The 16,644-nt window shown below is 35.1% G+C and overlaps 1 protein-coding gene across 1 annotated transcript; it reads right to left on the bottom strand.

Moving 5' to 3' along the window:
- Positions 1-9,437: 9,437 nt before the first annotated feature.
- On the bottom strand, positions 9,438-9,641 carry LOC308617805 (keratin-associated protein 6-1-like; the record flags this gene model as incomplete). Its single annotated transcript, XM_081235190.1, is given in 2 exon segments — positions 9,438-9,551; positions 9,555-9,641. Coding segments are annotated over 2 exon segments (201 nt in total).
- Positions 9,642-16,644: the final 7,003 nt, after the last annotated feature.

Below are 16,644 nucleotides of genomic sequence, written 5' to 3' on the forward strand. Positions count from 1 at the left end.
AAGACAATAAGGTACTGGCACAAAAATAGAAATATAGATCAATGGTACAGGATAGAATGTCCAGAGATAAACCCATGCACATATGGTCACCTAATTTACGACAAAGGAGGCAAGAACATACAAATCTGTCCTCAGATTGCATATCAGCAACTGCATGGTTCAGGGTCTTTTATTTTTTTTTAATTGAAGTATAATTTCTCTTCCATAAGTGGTACTGGGAAAACTGGACAGCTACATGTAAAAGAATGAAATTAGAACACTCCCAAACACCATACACAAAAATAAACTCCAAATGTATTAGAGACCTAAATGTAAGACTAGACACCATAAAACTCTCAGAGGAAAAGATAGGCAGAACACGCTATGACATAAACCACAGCAAGATCTTTTTTAACCCACTGCCTAGATTAATGGAAAGAAAAACAAAAATAAACAAATGGGACTTAATTAAACTTAAAATCTTTTGCACAACAAAGGAAACCATAAACAAGATGAAAAGACAACCCTCAGAATGGGAGAAACTGTTTGCAAATGAAACAATGGACAAAGGATTAATCTCCAAAATATACAAAGAGCTCATGGAGCTCAATATCAAAAAATGAACAATCCAATTAAAAAATGGGCAGAAGACCTAGATAGACATTTCATCAAGGAAGACATACAGATGACCAAGAGGCACATGAAAAGATGCTCAATATCATTAATTATTAGAGAAATACAAGTCAAAACTACAATGAGTTATCACCTCACACTGGTCAGAATGGCCATTCTCAAAATCTAGAAACTATAAATGCTGGAAAGGGTGTGGTGAAAAGGGAACCCTCCTGCACTGTTGGTGGAAATGTAAATTGATACAACCACTATGGAGAACAGTATGGAGGTTCCTTAAAAAACTAAAAATAGAAATACCATATGACCCAGCAATTCCACTACTGGGCATATACCATGAGAAAACCATAATTAAAAAAGAGACATGCACCACAATGTTCATTGCAGCTCTATTTACAATAGCCAGGACATGGAACCAACATAAATGTCCATTGAGAGATGAATGGATAAAGAAGATGTGGTACATATATACAATGGAATATTACTCAGCCATAAAAAGAAATGAAATTGAGTTATTTGTAGTGAGGTGAATGGACCTAGAGTCTGTCATACAGAGTGAAGTAAGTCAGAAAGAGAAAAACAAATACCATACACTAACAAGTATATACAGAATCTAAAAAAAAAAAGAAAAAGAAAAATAATGGTACTGATGAACCTAGTTGAAGGGCAGGAATAAAGACGTAGGCATAGAGAATGGACTTGAGGACACGGGGTGGGAGGGGGAAGCTGGGGCAAACTGAGAGTAACATTGACATACATGCACTACCGAATGTAAAATAGCTAGTGGGAAGAAGTAGCATAGCACAGGGAGATCAGCTCGGTGTTTTGCGATGACCTAGAGGAGTGGGATAGGGAGGGTGGGAGGGAGACTTAAGCGGGAGGGGATAACAGAAACTAACACAGTATTGTGAAGAAATTTTACTCCAATAAAGATCTATTAAGAAAAAAAAAGAATTTTTCCTCTCTCTCATTCTCTCTTGATCCCTCACCACAACAACACACATGAGAATAATCACACACCAATACACAAACATACAAGCTAAACTGGAGAAGACAATTCAGTATAAATGTAACAAAGCAATATTTTTCTATGAAATACAGTTTATTTAGTAATATATACATATTTTAAAGTAAAATTTATAATAAAATTTAATTAAATTTTTCATAGCATTATAAAGGTAATACAATATCAAAGAAAAATTTTTCCATAAACTATGATACAATCCAATAGATAATAATGAATCAAAATGGGCATGATGAATTTCATTTATTTACCTCAGTTTACTATAAGGTTAGTATTTGTGAAGACATTTAAAAATTTCTCATGCAAAGGAAACCTGGAGATAGTGAAAATAGAAGAGGAAGATATAGCCAACAGCCCTAAATATTCTTTAGCAGAGGCCATAGGATAAGTATCTTCCACAGCAACAGAGGCTGTAACCATAGCCACAATAACCACAGTCACAGCCACAGCCCAGGCAACTGTAACCATAACTCAGGACACCATAATCGTTGCCATAGTAACACATGGTGTTGGGAGTGGGAGGTTCAATTGAAGAACAAAAAGTAGGTATCTTTAGTCTGAATGTCACCGTCTGCAAAGTGCCTTTTATACCCACTCAGTTATGGGTGGGGAAAACCACAGGCAATGTAGCATGCTGTATCTCACTAATTTACTTCAGACATCATAAATATCTTGATTTAGTGTCAAAATGAGTCCCTCATAACTGAGATGATTTGCCCCTACTCCAGGATTCCATGGTCAATTTATGGACCTTTAAAATGGAACTCTTGTTCTATTTTAAATGCTATGTCTCACTCATATTTATTTAATTGAATAACTATGACCTGATTACATGGCATGATGTAAAATATGAAAATAAATATCCTATTTTTTGTCTTGTTTTCACTCCTCCATAAGAAGAAGGGTTTAAAAGTAAGTCTTGTCTAGAGAAACATGTTTCCTGAATCTTGCTTATGAAAGATAGATATAATATATATTCATAAACTCTTGTAAAACACTTCCTTCTAATTCAATATAACTAGTTATTGGTTATGTTGCTGACAATAAGGTGGCAAGTTACTATGGTATATAAACGTATTTGGCATTTATTTATGAACTTCTCCTTTAGTATGTATTACTTTGCTCTTTCTAGAAAATGTATGACTGTTTTACGGGCAAAAACTGTGTATATTTTATGCTTCCTTTTGTTATCATATATGAAGGTGCTGTAGATGTATCTGAAAAACATACCAAGGTTAAGTTTGGTGCTCCATCTTCAACTCCTATATCTTTTCAGCTAGGGCTCATTTTTGCTTTTACAGATGCCCTAGATTTGCAGTAGGGAATGTCTTGAAAAAGTGTGTGGACAGTATCAGAGAAGTCAAGAGATTCATGCACTCATTCTTCATTCCTTCAATTTTCAGCTGATGGGTGAAGTATTGATGGAAATAGGAAGCCCCAATCATGGACAGAGTAAACTAGCACAGAGCAGAGACTATTTCTCTTTTTTTTTCCTTTTTAGTTTTAAATATATAATGAATTTTATTAAAATAGAATCGAATTAAAACAAATTAGATCTATTTAAGAGTACAGTTAAATGAGTTTTGACAAAGATATTAATATAAATTTTGTATTTTCAATCAAAATATAGCTATTAGGAAATTTCATAATGGGGAGAGAAGCTTCCTCTCTGATTTTATAGTTGCTGAACCCAAATTTCCTCTGACCCCACAAACACGGACAGTTATGTAGTTTGTTATCTTCAAACATTGAAAGTAGTCATGTTTGTATGGATATGATGAAAAACCCAGCTTTCCCTCATGCTTCTAGTTTAGATTATATTAAACTTCAGGGAGAAATAGGTTTTCAGCCTCTTTCAACCAGTCAATTTTTATTTCTTTGTTAGTAACTGTGTGTCAACCATTTTTAAGACATATTACATAATGTCTATTATTGTTCCTGTGTCTCCTTTTATCACTGTCTTTCTCATGCATAACATAAGATGCTAGAAGTGGTGCAAGGACATTAGTGAAACTTCCAGTATTACAAAAGAAAAATAAAATGTTTATTTTCTTTTTAAATTGGAAAATAAATCATTATTTTTCTTCACTGGGCCAAATGTATCTCTGACATTATTGAAACATTGTACATTTCTTCAAATAATTAAGATAGATTTTCAGGCTTAAAAATGATGCTTGGGAACTATGTTTGTCAACTAGAATTTCTTTTTTTTTCTTTTCAGTTAGAATTTCTTTTTTTTTCTTTTTAAAATTTTTATTGGAGTATAGTTGATTTACAATGTTGTGTTAACTTCAGCTATACAGCAGAGTGAATCAGTTATACATCATATATATACATTCACTCTTTTTTTTTTTAAGATTCTTTTCCCATATAGGCCGTAACAGAGTAATGTAGAGTTCCCTGTGCTATACATCAGGTTACTATTAGTTATCTATTTTACATACAGTAGTGTGTATATATCAATCACAATCTTCCAATTTATCCCCCCCCCATACCCTGGTATTATAAGTTTGTTTTCTACATCTGTGAATATACTTCTGTTTTGTAAATAAGTTCATTTGTACCCTTTATTTTTAGATTCCAGATATAAGTGATATCATATGATATTTGTCTTTCTCTGGCTTACTTGACTCACCTAGTCCACCTAGAGATGGACTCTCTGGGTCTATCTATGTTGCTGCAAATGGCATTATTTTGTTCTTTTTTATGGCTGAGTAATATTCCATTTATATATGTACCACACCTTCTTTCAATGGTAGTATTCACTTTTCAAATATAATGATGCCTAAACAGCTTTGGGGTAAAATATAATAATTTCTTAAAAATGTAATAGAAAGTCCATTTAATCAAAATCATCTTTTGCCTGATACCATATTTCATAAAATCCTGTTTTTTCAACAAATGCTGGAGAGGGTGTGGAGAAAAGGGAACCCTCTTGCACTGCTGGTGGGAATGTAAATTGATACAGCCACTATGGAGAACAGTATGGAGGTTCCTTAAAAAACTGAAAATAGAACTACCATATGACCCAGCAATCCCACTCCAGGGCATATACCCAGAGAAAACCATAATTCAAAAAGACACATGCACCCCAATGTTCATTGCAACATTATTTACAATAATAGCAAGCTCATGGAAGCAACCTAAATGCCCATCGACAGATGAATGGATAAAGAAGATGTGATACATACATACAATGGAATATTACTCAGTCATAAAAAGGAATGAACTTGGGTCATTTGTAGAGATGTGGATGGACCTAGAGGCTGTCATACAGAGTGAAGTAAGTCAGAAAGGGAAAAACAAATAATGTATATTAATGCATATATGTGGAATCTAGAAAAATGCTTCAGATGAACCAGTTTGCAAGGCAGAAATAGAGACATGGATGTAGAGAATAAATGTATAGACACCAAGGGGGTAAGGAGGAGATGAATTGGGAGATTGGGATTGACATATATACACTAATATGTATAAAATAGATAACTAATAAGAACCTGCTGTCTAAAAATAAATACAATAAAGTGAAAAAAATCCTGTTTCTATTTATTTATTTATTTATTTCCCAATGTCATTAGGCTTCTTAAGAAAAAATAGAATAAGTGGGCACATTCATTTTTGGGATTTCAAAGGAAAAATATGGAACCTCAAAAATATGGAGCAGTGGTATAAGAGGGAGGCGGTGACTCAGTGCACTGAAGACCATCCTGCTGAGGTGGTGAACAGTGGGTAGATTCTTCCTGGAGAGTCTGAACATCAACCATCAGGCAGTGAGTCAGCAGCCATCAGACACAGGATGCTTTGTGAACTATTTTGTGAATGACATGCAGAGTATAAACAGAAACATCTGAGGTCAGAGGAACAAATTATCTCTTTTCTGAGGCACAGTTTTTAGTAATTCAGCCAAAACTAAGGTATCAAGAAATAGGCAACGGCTGGTGTTGTTAAATACGGTGATAGAAGAAAGGACAATTTTGGTCAGCAAAGTGTCATTTTAAAATGTAGCATATGAATGTAAATCGGTAGTATGATCAGATATAGCAGTGGCCACTGAATCACATGAAAGCCCAGATTACATATAGCTTTAGACAGAAAGACCTGATGTTCAGATCTTTGACTTTTTAGCTACATCAAAACCTTAGGAGACATCCCAAGTCAATGTTGGTTCTTTATCTGTCTCTTTTCACTGTTTCTCTCTCATGTCTCTAACCTTCTCTGTCTCTGTTCCTCTTTCACATACTAGACACACACATAAATTTAAAAAAGGAAAAATGATGGAGAGAAATTAATATAAATGTAATTAAGCAATATTTACATGGATAGACAGTTTAATAAACATGAACTTTATTTTCTCACATGAATTATATGAAATAAACCTTGCTGAGGAAAAATAATGTTAATAAAAATAAAAGTAAAACTTTTCTATAAATTATAAGGCATTCTGTTCATTTAGGTTAATCAAAATTGGGCATGCTGAATCTGTATTACTTTTTTTCCCACGAGCTAGGAATGAAGTTGGCATGTCTGATGTTAAATATGGAGGTTGGGTTAGGGAACACGAGAGGAGGTGTCTAATGAGTTGAACTGTTCTGAAAGGCATAGATAGAGCCCATAGGACCAGAATATTATGCTGTAGGATGAGCAGCTCATAACCAGAGACCAGGCACCATTATGACTCATGGTGACAGAAACAAAAGCTTCCATCAAGCAGCAGGAAATCTGTCCTCAGATTGCATATCAGCAACTGCATGGTTCAGGGTCTTTTATTTTTTTTTAATTGAAGTATAATTCTGTACAATATTATATAACTTAGAGGTATACAATATAATGATTCACAATTTTTAAAGGTTAACTCCATTTATAGTTATTATAAAATATTTGCTATATTCCTTGTGTTGTACAATATACCCTTGTAGCTTATTTTATACCTAATAGTTTGTACCTCTTAACCCCTACCTCTATGTTGCTCATTTCCCCTTCCCCCTCTCCACTGGTAACCACTAGTTTGTTTACTATATCTGTGAGTCCACTTCTTTTTTGTTATATTCACTACTTTGTTGTATTTTTTAGACTCCACATATAAGTGATATCATACAGTATTTGTCTTTCTCTGTCTGACTTATTTCACTTAGTGTAATACCCTCCAAGTCCATCCATGTTGTTGCAAATGGCAAATTTTCATTATTTTCTATGACTGAATCATATTCCATTTTATATATATATATATATATATATATATACACACACACACACACGTATGTATATGTACATATGTATATATTACATCTTCTTTATCCTTTCATCTATTGATGGACACTTCCATATCTTATATTACTTCTATTATTGTGACTTTGCCTTTTCATATGAAAGTGCTATTTTCCATTGTTTATTGTTGGGGTCAAGGGGATGGTGGAAATTTGAAGTGAGTTGGAAAATGAATTTTTGTGACTTCAAAGGAAAGCCTGGAATTACAAATTAAGAATCAAATGATATAACAGGATTATAAAATATAACTATGTGTACATCTGTAAATATAAAATATAAAGTGAGTCCCTGTGCTAAATCATTTTGTGTTGAGATGATATCAATGAACCTCTCTTGGAGGAATGATTTACAGTAGAATATCAGACAGATACACCAGTTGGTGTCCATAAGCCTGCTTGTATCACCTCAGGGAAACTATTCTGCTTATGTCTGCATTTAGTGGCAGCATGTTGGTAGATTTATGTCAGAAACAGTAAGAGTATTTACACTGTAGAAATCTGTAAACACCATGAGTCAGGACATTTTTTCCCCCTGAGAATGGTTTATCAACACACCACAGCACCATACCTAAACTTAGAAGATTTTTGATAGTTGTGGTGGGGAAAAGAGCCACTGAGTCAAAAGCACAAACATGTAGAGCACAAAGCTAAGAATCTAGACTGATAATACAGAGGGAGCAGTGACTAAAAAATAAAAAGGAAGCTTAGATTTTATATGAACCAATGTCCCATCCTTGTCTTTATGGCATCGTTGTCATCTCAGGATGCACCAGAGGCAAGTGTTCATTCTTTCTTTCATATTTTCTTTTTCCACAGGTGTATTAGTCAGAGCCAGGAGAAGCTCTGGCTCACCCTTTGCCCTGGTTGTAGCCCCTTCATCTACAGCCCCACCTCCCGTCAAGGTGATAGCTACTAGCACACACTGGGGAAAGATGTTAACCCACACTCACTTCATATCCAGCTTCCCACCAAAGCCACTGGGCACACACAAACTGTATAAGGACACATCCACACAAGGACACATCTTCAAGACTTTGAAAGGTAGCTATTTCACCTAATTTTATAGAGTCAGAGTTAAGCAATGTGAGAAAACAGAGGAATTTGTTTCAAATAAAAGAACAACAACAACAACAACAAAGAAACACTAATGAAACAGAGATAAATAATTCACAGATAAGAGTTCAAAGTATTAGTAATAAGACCTGAACTAGGGAAAATAATACATGAACACAGTGAGAATTTTAACAAGGAACTAGAAAATATAAAAAAGAACCAGTGAGAACTGAAGAATACAATAACTGAAATGAAAAACACACTAAAAGTAAATAACAGAAGACTAAGGAATACTTAAGAACACATAAATGATCTGGAAGAGAGAATAAGGGGAATAACCCAATCAAAACAGAAAAAAGGAAAACAAATAAAAAAATAAAAACAATACATCAAACATACTAATATACACATTATGTGGATCCCAGAAGGAGAAGAGAGAGAGAAACCAGAGAAAATGAATTCAATGAAATTATGGCTGAAAAATAAACATGAAGAAACAGATATCCAGGTACAGGTAGCACAGAGTCCCAAACAAAATAAACCCAAAGAGACCCAGATGAAGACATATCATAATTAAATGGCAAGACCCAGATGAAGACATATCATAATTAAAAGGCAAAAGTTAAAGAGAGAATTCTAAAGATGACAAGATGAAAACAAAGAGTTCCATACAAGGGAGCGCTGAATGGCTGTCAGTTGTCAGTTTCTGATCTTTCTGCAGAAACTTTGCAGACCAGAACTGAGTGTTATGATATATTTAAAGTGCTGAAAGGGAAAAAATTACAACCTAGGATACTCTACCCAGAAAGATTATTATTAAGAATTGAAAGAGAGATAAATAACTTCTCAGAGAAGCAAAATCTAAAGGAGTTCATCAGTACTACACCAACCCTAAAACAGATGATAAAAATATATTTCATGCAAATGGAAACAAAAGAAGGCTGGAGTAGAAATACTCATATCAGACAAAACAGACTAAAACAAAGTCTGTAACACCAGACAAAAAGCGGCCATTATTTAATGATAAAATAATCAATACGAGAAGTGGCTATACCATTGGTTAACATATATGCACCTAATATAGGAGCAACTAAATATATAAAGCAAATATTTAAAGAGATAAAGGGAAAAATTGACAAAAATACAGTAAAAGTATGGGACTATAAGACTTCACTTACATCAATGGATAGATCAGCCAGACAAAAAGTCAATAAGGAAAAATTGTCTTAAATGACACATTAGACCAGTTGGATTAATAGATATCAACAGGACAGAACTCTGAGGTCACAGGTGAATTACACTTTATCTAAGTTAATGAGATAAATTCAGGGAATGTATAGGTTAGATGGTAGGTCAACAACAGACCACACTAAACTTCCTTGATATAGGGCAATCTTAGTCCAAGGGAAAGGTACAGAACATATGGGGTTCAGAAGTGGTGAATCCTGACATCCTGGTATAGTGGATGAGTGTCTTCTATGGCATCCTCAATAATAGTATCCAAAGTAAGAGCCATAGCAAGAGCTGCATCCATAGCCATAATCACAGAGAGTGTGGAAGCCATATCCATAGCCACAGTTCAGTCTGTGGAAGCCACAGCCCTAGCAGGAGCCATAGCCACAGCCCAGGCCTCCATAGCCACAGCATCCATAGCTGTGGCCCCCATAGTAGTTTCTGTAGTAGCTACACATGGTATTGGTTGTTCCACTTTGGGTAGGAAGTGATGTAGATTACTTCAGTCTGGACATTTCTCCTTGCAGAGAGCCTTTTATATTCCGTAGGTGTGGGTTGGCTAATTTTATAACTAATGTAATTAGTGTGTTGTTTCAAGACTGGAGCATAATTCCTTAAGGCATTAAGGAGATTTGCTTTAACCAACTGAGGCCTTTTAATAAGATGGTACAGTCTCACTTACAAAACTATCTTACGTAACAAACCTTCACTTTAACATTCTCTAACCAGATATCACATAAGCAAGGAGCATTTTCAATTGTTTCATTTGACTTGCAGTTGATCACAAATAATTCTTTTTTGTTCTTGACCTCCCCAAACTGTAAACCCCTCCATAAGATAGTTTCAACTCTTATTCCAGCCCAGTCAAAAAGTGGTGTCTTCCTTATGTAATGGTGATGAGATTAAAGAACAGAATTAAGTGAAGATTTAAGTATAGCATAAAGGTAATTTAGGAGATCCTCTGTATTTTAATAAGCTCACCCCTAATTATCAGTGGTGTGAGGACACAAAATATTTATTTTTCTGATTTCATCTGCCTTGATAAGAAATTTAAAAAAGGGAACAGGATCTTAATATAATCAAACTGATAAATGAAACAATGTTTTATTCATTCAAAATGTTTTACTTTCTATGTATGTGTCATGTAGGTATATTTTTATTAGCAAAATATTTAAACACATTATTATGGCAAAATGTTATTCAGTATCCTTCTTGAAAGAGGCAAGACATTTATTATTTATCATTAGTAAATAGATTTTGATGACATCAATGTAAATTTTTCCATAAAGGAAATAGAATTTTCACTCTCAAAATATTATACAAATATTATTATTTTCTGTCCAAACTTGACCAAATCTAATCTTTGACTACTATGAGTCATAACTGCATTGATTGCTGGGATTTCCCAACAATTAGGAGGAAAAAATCTTTGATACTTTGTTACTCTCATATGTTTGTTTACATCTGATATTAACAATTTGCATGTGGGAAAATTTCTAATTTTGCTTTCCAATAAAGCTAATAACTTTCACAATATGCAGTGTGTATCATATATATACATTTCTTTCCATGATTTTCATTTTCTTTAGTGTGTGTCTGTAGGTGTGAGAAAGAGAGAGAGAGGAGAGAGGGAGAGAGAGAGAGAGACAGAGACAGAGACAGAAAGAGAGAGAGATAGAGAGAAACTAGACTTTGTGGCTATTTTAGTTACTGATGTAGCAAAACAGATAAGGCATAGCTAATGTTTTTTTCCAATAAGCATCTGTGTAAAACTATTTTCATGTGCAGCACCAAGAGTTACCATGATCTACGTTGATCTAACATAAGTCTCATTTTAGAAAAATTCAATGTTTGACTCAGGTCACTGGCAAAATCAGTAGCACTACTGCTATCAAATATTCTATTTTCTACTGCAATTTTCTCTTTTCTGATAGTATATATTGAAACACGTGCCTCTAGACAGATATAATTCCACCCCTACAGCAGGTATTCAGACTTATCCTTTTCACTCACAGATAAAAATCTCTATATGCAACTCGTTGATACACCTGACTGTCCTATATTCCCAGAGTAAAGATCTCCTCATTTTGAGGTTTGACTCAGTGAGTCTTTAGGTTGTGTCTAACTCTGGTTTTCTCCTGGCAGAATCCCTGTCACCAGAAGATAGTGACTAGGATGGACTAACATCATGTAAAACACGTCTGGCCCACGTGAATGAAGACTAATATGGTCTCAATCTTGGTATTTTAGGAGACTCTCAATGAAGTTCCTGGTGATGATTTGTCATCTTTATTCTGATCATTTACTAATATTCTTAATTAAATATTATTTATTAATAATATTTTAAAAATCCAATAAAACATAAAGAAACAATAGCTATTATTCTTTTATACCCACAGCCATAACCAGAGCCATATCCACAGTCCTCATAGGAGTTCCTATAATAGTTGCAACACATGTAGCAGAAGGTGAAGTTTAATTGAGATACAGAAGGACGCTTCTGAAATTTTAATGTCACCCACTACCCTGGAAACCTTATATACTGATGGAAAGGGCCAGAGTACAGCATCAATTTTGTCATTTATGCAATAAATATTTATTTAATACCTAATACGTGCCTATCACTCCTGTCAGTTGACAATGATAGGACTTTGTCTTTCATAGCTATAGCATCAACTTCATATCAAACCATGTTTGCTTGTTGTCAACCAGGCACTGTTTTAAGCCAATTATAAGTTGATAAGGAAAGTTTCTTCAATTATCTAATCATCTGAACACATGATTCCAAAAAATATATTTTATGTAACAAGGCTCTGGGAAGGGCAGGGAAGTTTATGTTTTGAATGCAGCTATTAAAATGAGTTTGACTAATTACTTTTAGTAGTTTACTTAAGAACACAATGCTGCTCTATAGAGAAACTGCTCAACATTGTAGTTACAGAGTGCCTATGAATTCGAATACCCATGAATATAATATTCTGATAATATATTACCCTAGAACCGTTCCTCAATAAATTTTTATCAACTCTATGTTGTCATTTAGTTCAAACCAGAAGAACAACAAAAATATAATATCTTTTACAGCAGTGGTCCCCAATCTTTTTGGCACCAGGGACCAGGCTTGTGGAAGACAATTTTTCCATGGACCGGGGTCGGGGGTGGATAATACTTTTGGGATGATTCAAGCACATTACATTTATCGTGCACTTTACTTCTATTATTATTACATTGTAATATGTAATGAAATAATTATACAACTCACCATAATGCTGACAGGAGGCAGAGCTCAGGTGGTAATGCGAGCGATGGGAAAAAGCTGTAAATACAGATGAAGTTTCACTCGTTTGCCAGCACTCACCTCCTGCTCTGTGGTCCGGTTCCAAACAGGCCGCTGGCTGGGGACGCCTGCTTTACAATAACTGTTGTATATTTTGTCAGTCACAAATTTCCTTCAGACATTTTAATCTATTTGATCCCAATGAATGTGAATATAATATGGAAATTGAGATACAAAGTGGTTAGGAAACTTACTAAAAGTCCACATCTACTACATTACAAAGATCAAGCATTTGTTCTTCTTTGTTATGCTACATAAAGTGTTCCTTTCCAATCATTGAAGGCATGAACACTTGGTGTAATAAGGAGCTTATCATTTATTATGATGACCCATTTCATTGTGAAATTACTCTGTTACAAAATTCGCACGTGTCAGAGTCTCTCACTATTTCAATATCACTTAGGGTCCTAAATTAGTTTTATTTCAATATTTTGTTCATAAGACATTTCCATCAAGTATGGCTGATAGCACCTCTCACCCTCTCACTTTTACTCCAAAGTGATCTATCCTTGATATCTCCTAGTCTCTACTGATATGCAGATATGACATCCAGGTCATCAAGTCAACTATACCTCTTACCAGATACATTAGAGAACAGCAGGGGAAACCTCATAAATTACCACAAAAATAGCAGCTCAGGACAACACTCATTTATGCCTGCAGGGTCTTAGTGGATTAGGAATATAAGCACAGCCTAACTGGGATCTCTTCTCAAGGTCTTACAATATTGCAATCAAGGTATCAGCCAGGACACCTGCAAAGTATCTTTTCTGTATAAATTAACTGAGTTTCCAGATTTGTAAGTATGACCCAGATTTTGCATGAAACATACTAAAAATTTGTTTTTTTAAATCTGAAATTCAAATTTATCCATCTCGAGTTTTTTTGCCAACTCCAAATATAATTATAATCACAGGCATGACATCCCATCACCTTTGCCAAGGTTAGAGGCAAGTTACAGGTCCTTCTCACACTGAAGGGAAGGGGATCAGGCAATGGTGTATGTCATTGGGGTCATCTTAGAATTCTACTTACTCACATTTGTGAATTTATTCCTTAAGCCCAACTAGTGGTTATATTTCATTCAGGATGGATGATAGCTATTGCAATAAGATTCCAGCATATGGATATTTTCTGAAATGTATTTCCTCCTTCTCCCCTGCCCCCAAAGCTATTTCTGTCCTTTGTATGATTGACCAACTCTTATTCATCCTCCCTATTTCAGCTACAAGTTAGTCTCTTTTCAGAAAGATTCCTGGCCCTTCTCTCTACTTCTTCCTAGTCCTGTTCTCTCTTCTGATTCCTTTCTCTGTACTTCCCAAATAACTTTATGTATAATTATATTATAGTAATATTTTGATCTTTGTAGCTTGTGGTTTTTTTTTTGTCTTTCCCACACTTTTAGAAAGCAGGGATGAATGCTTTCGTTCTCATTCTGAGTATATAATGAAATGTCCTCTATTAAGAGGTAAGTGTTTGACGAATGAGATTACTAGTTATCTAATTCATAAGAAATGATTCTATTCCTTCAAGAGTAACAATCAGTCTATCCATCCAACCTCTTTTGCCCTTCTTCTTCTCAAGACTGATATTTCTTTCAAGTTTCAAGGGATTCTAGGAACAATCAATTTATTTAACCACAGGTGGTTGAATGTTGGCTTCAGTTCTTGTAGTCTTTTATAGCCCACATGAAGACGGGATTTCTAAAGCCAAAACCTATTGTAACTGGCCTCTCCTCCCAGATATAGAAACATAAATGTTTTCAGTTCTATATTTTCCTGGTATCAGCATCATCATCTTTACTCAGGCTTCAAAACTCAAATTCATTTCTAACTTGTAGTATCCTAGAACAGGGTGGGACAGGATTGGATATGTAAGATGAGTTAATTTCACCCTTCTCCCTGAGTTGGTAAATTTCCCCCAAAATAATTCTAGTAGTGGGTGATCTTGCCTGGATTTAGATACACCCAGCGATAAAGCACTGAATAAGGGAGTCATGCTTATTTCAGATGGTGTCACATATTTGAAAGAGCTCTTGTGTTCAGAATTTTTTGTGTCATTATCACACTTTCACCCAACTTATTTAGTGTCTCTAGAAAGACACAGAACACATCTGCAATCCTAGTCTTACTAATTTTGCAATACCAGGCTTTCAGATATATAATTGTGTATACCACTCTGAATACCCCAAAATTCTATGTGCCAAGAAGAAATACTTTTTTAGAAATTATCTTCTCTATATTTTCCCCCTTCTCCTTCACTACTGATGTCTAAGATCTTATAGGTTTGACCTTCACAAAGTTCCTCCTGCTCATCTACTCTTTTTAATTATCTATGCCACCACCTATATCCAGGACCATTTAGCCAGTCTCCAGGTTATTTATACACCTAAATATTGAGCCTTCTGTTCCTCCTCTTCCAACTTACTTTTTTCATCATTAACATTTTTCCAATAATTTTTTTCTGAGGCAATTGTCTGTGTGTGTTTGTATGTGTGTGCATGTGTTGATGAGTACATGAGTGCTGATTAATATTAAAAGAAAGAAATGGATAGACCCAGGATCATGACACACAAATGCTTCCAAACAGACCCTTAAGTAAAATGAATTAAGACCACCAGTCTCAGCTAATAAAGAGCCATTATTCTGGGGGTGAAATTCAAGATATGTAACTTTCAATATGTCATGGGTACTGACAAGTCAGAGTGGAAGCCAGACATACACAATTATAATGAACAGCTGAGCATTTGTCCTGCCAGCCTCTGAAGAAGACACAGAAATAGGAGACAAAAATATAAATCAGTAGCATGTCTGACATAAAAGATACACAAACTTGCTAAGACCAATAAAATATATTTATTTGGAAATAATCACAATATAGAAACATAGACTAAGAGAGCAGTGAGTTTACACTTGGAATATGACCCAAATGAGATCTTCAAACTTCCAAGAACATTATGGAGTAACTCAGGCCCCCTCAATTACAAATAGAACTTTCAAGAAGACAATCAGTTTCCAAAAGCCTCTTACTCTTCTCAATTCAGTGGGATCTGGTGTGATTATGAGACATTGAGACAGAAATGATCTTGGAATGATGATTTTAGAAGAAAAGGTGCATTAGAATTATATTCTAGCTGCAAGAAGAATGACATCCATATAAAATGACAATTATCCACAGTAGGCAGAGCCATAACCAGATCTCTATCCACAGACAATGAGACAGCCACATCCAGAACAGTAGCCACAGCCATAGCTACAGCTACCACATGAATTTCTGTAGTAGTTGCAACACATGGTGTCTAGAGGTGGGGATTCAGTAGTTCAGTAGAGAAGCAAGAGGAGGTTTCTGAAGTCTGAATGTTATCTGCTGCTCTGAACATTTATATACTAACAAAAATGGGTGAAGCACACAACCCAGACTCTGTGGCTTCATTGCCACACCAATTCTCATTTTTATATAGCTCATGATTCTCAAAGCCAACAAATTTTTCAGTAGTTCTGTCCAGGGTTTGGTCTTAGCTAATCAAGAGAATTGTAAAAAACAGATGCAACCCACAAATTGAACAAGTCTGTCTTATGGAGTGTGATCAAATCTAATTTAGATTTTCACTCCAGAGGGAGGTATTAACTCTTCTGTTCTTTCAGATACACATACATACGTATTGGGAGATGCTCCAACATCTCATATCTCAATATTGACAGGAAAGCATCTGGGCTGGAGGCGAGAGGCACAATTGCAGAGGCGTAAGGTGAGGCATTCTCAAATTATATGTGCAAGAAAGTGGGTGGAGCCCACTCTTTGTCTGACTTACTTCAATTAGTATGTTAATCTCCAGGTTCAGTGAAGTCTCTTCAGGCTGACTGGTATAACTCATGTATCTCCCAGCCTTGTGTGATTTCTGGGGATTACTTAGTTACAGGTGTACAGTTGTTCTTGGTCCCTCCTCATGGAATTTCACTATACACTTGAGTGTCTTAGGGTTCCATAAAGCAGAGACAAGAGTACACCTGTGTAAATATCTAGAGTTCTTTCCCTGCATAACTCACCGTTCTTTTCTACTCTGACTCAAAAATTACAAACACTCTTTGAAATCTGATCTTTTTTTTTTGCTCAAACACTATTAA

This window comes from Mesoplodon bidens, assembly GCF_964165515.1.
Source record: "Mesoplodon bidens genome assembly, chromosome: 5".
Lineage (NCBI taxonomy): Eukaryota > Metazoa > Chordata > Mammalia > Artiodactyla > Ziphiidae > Mesoplodon > Mesoplodon bidens.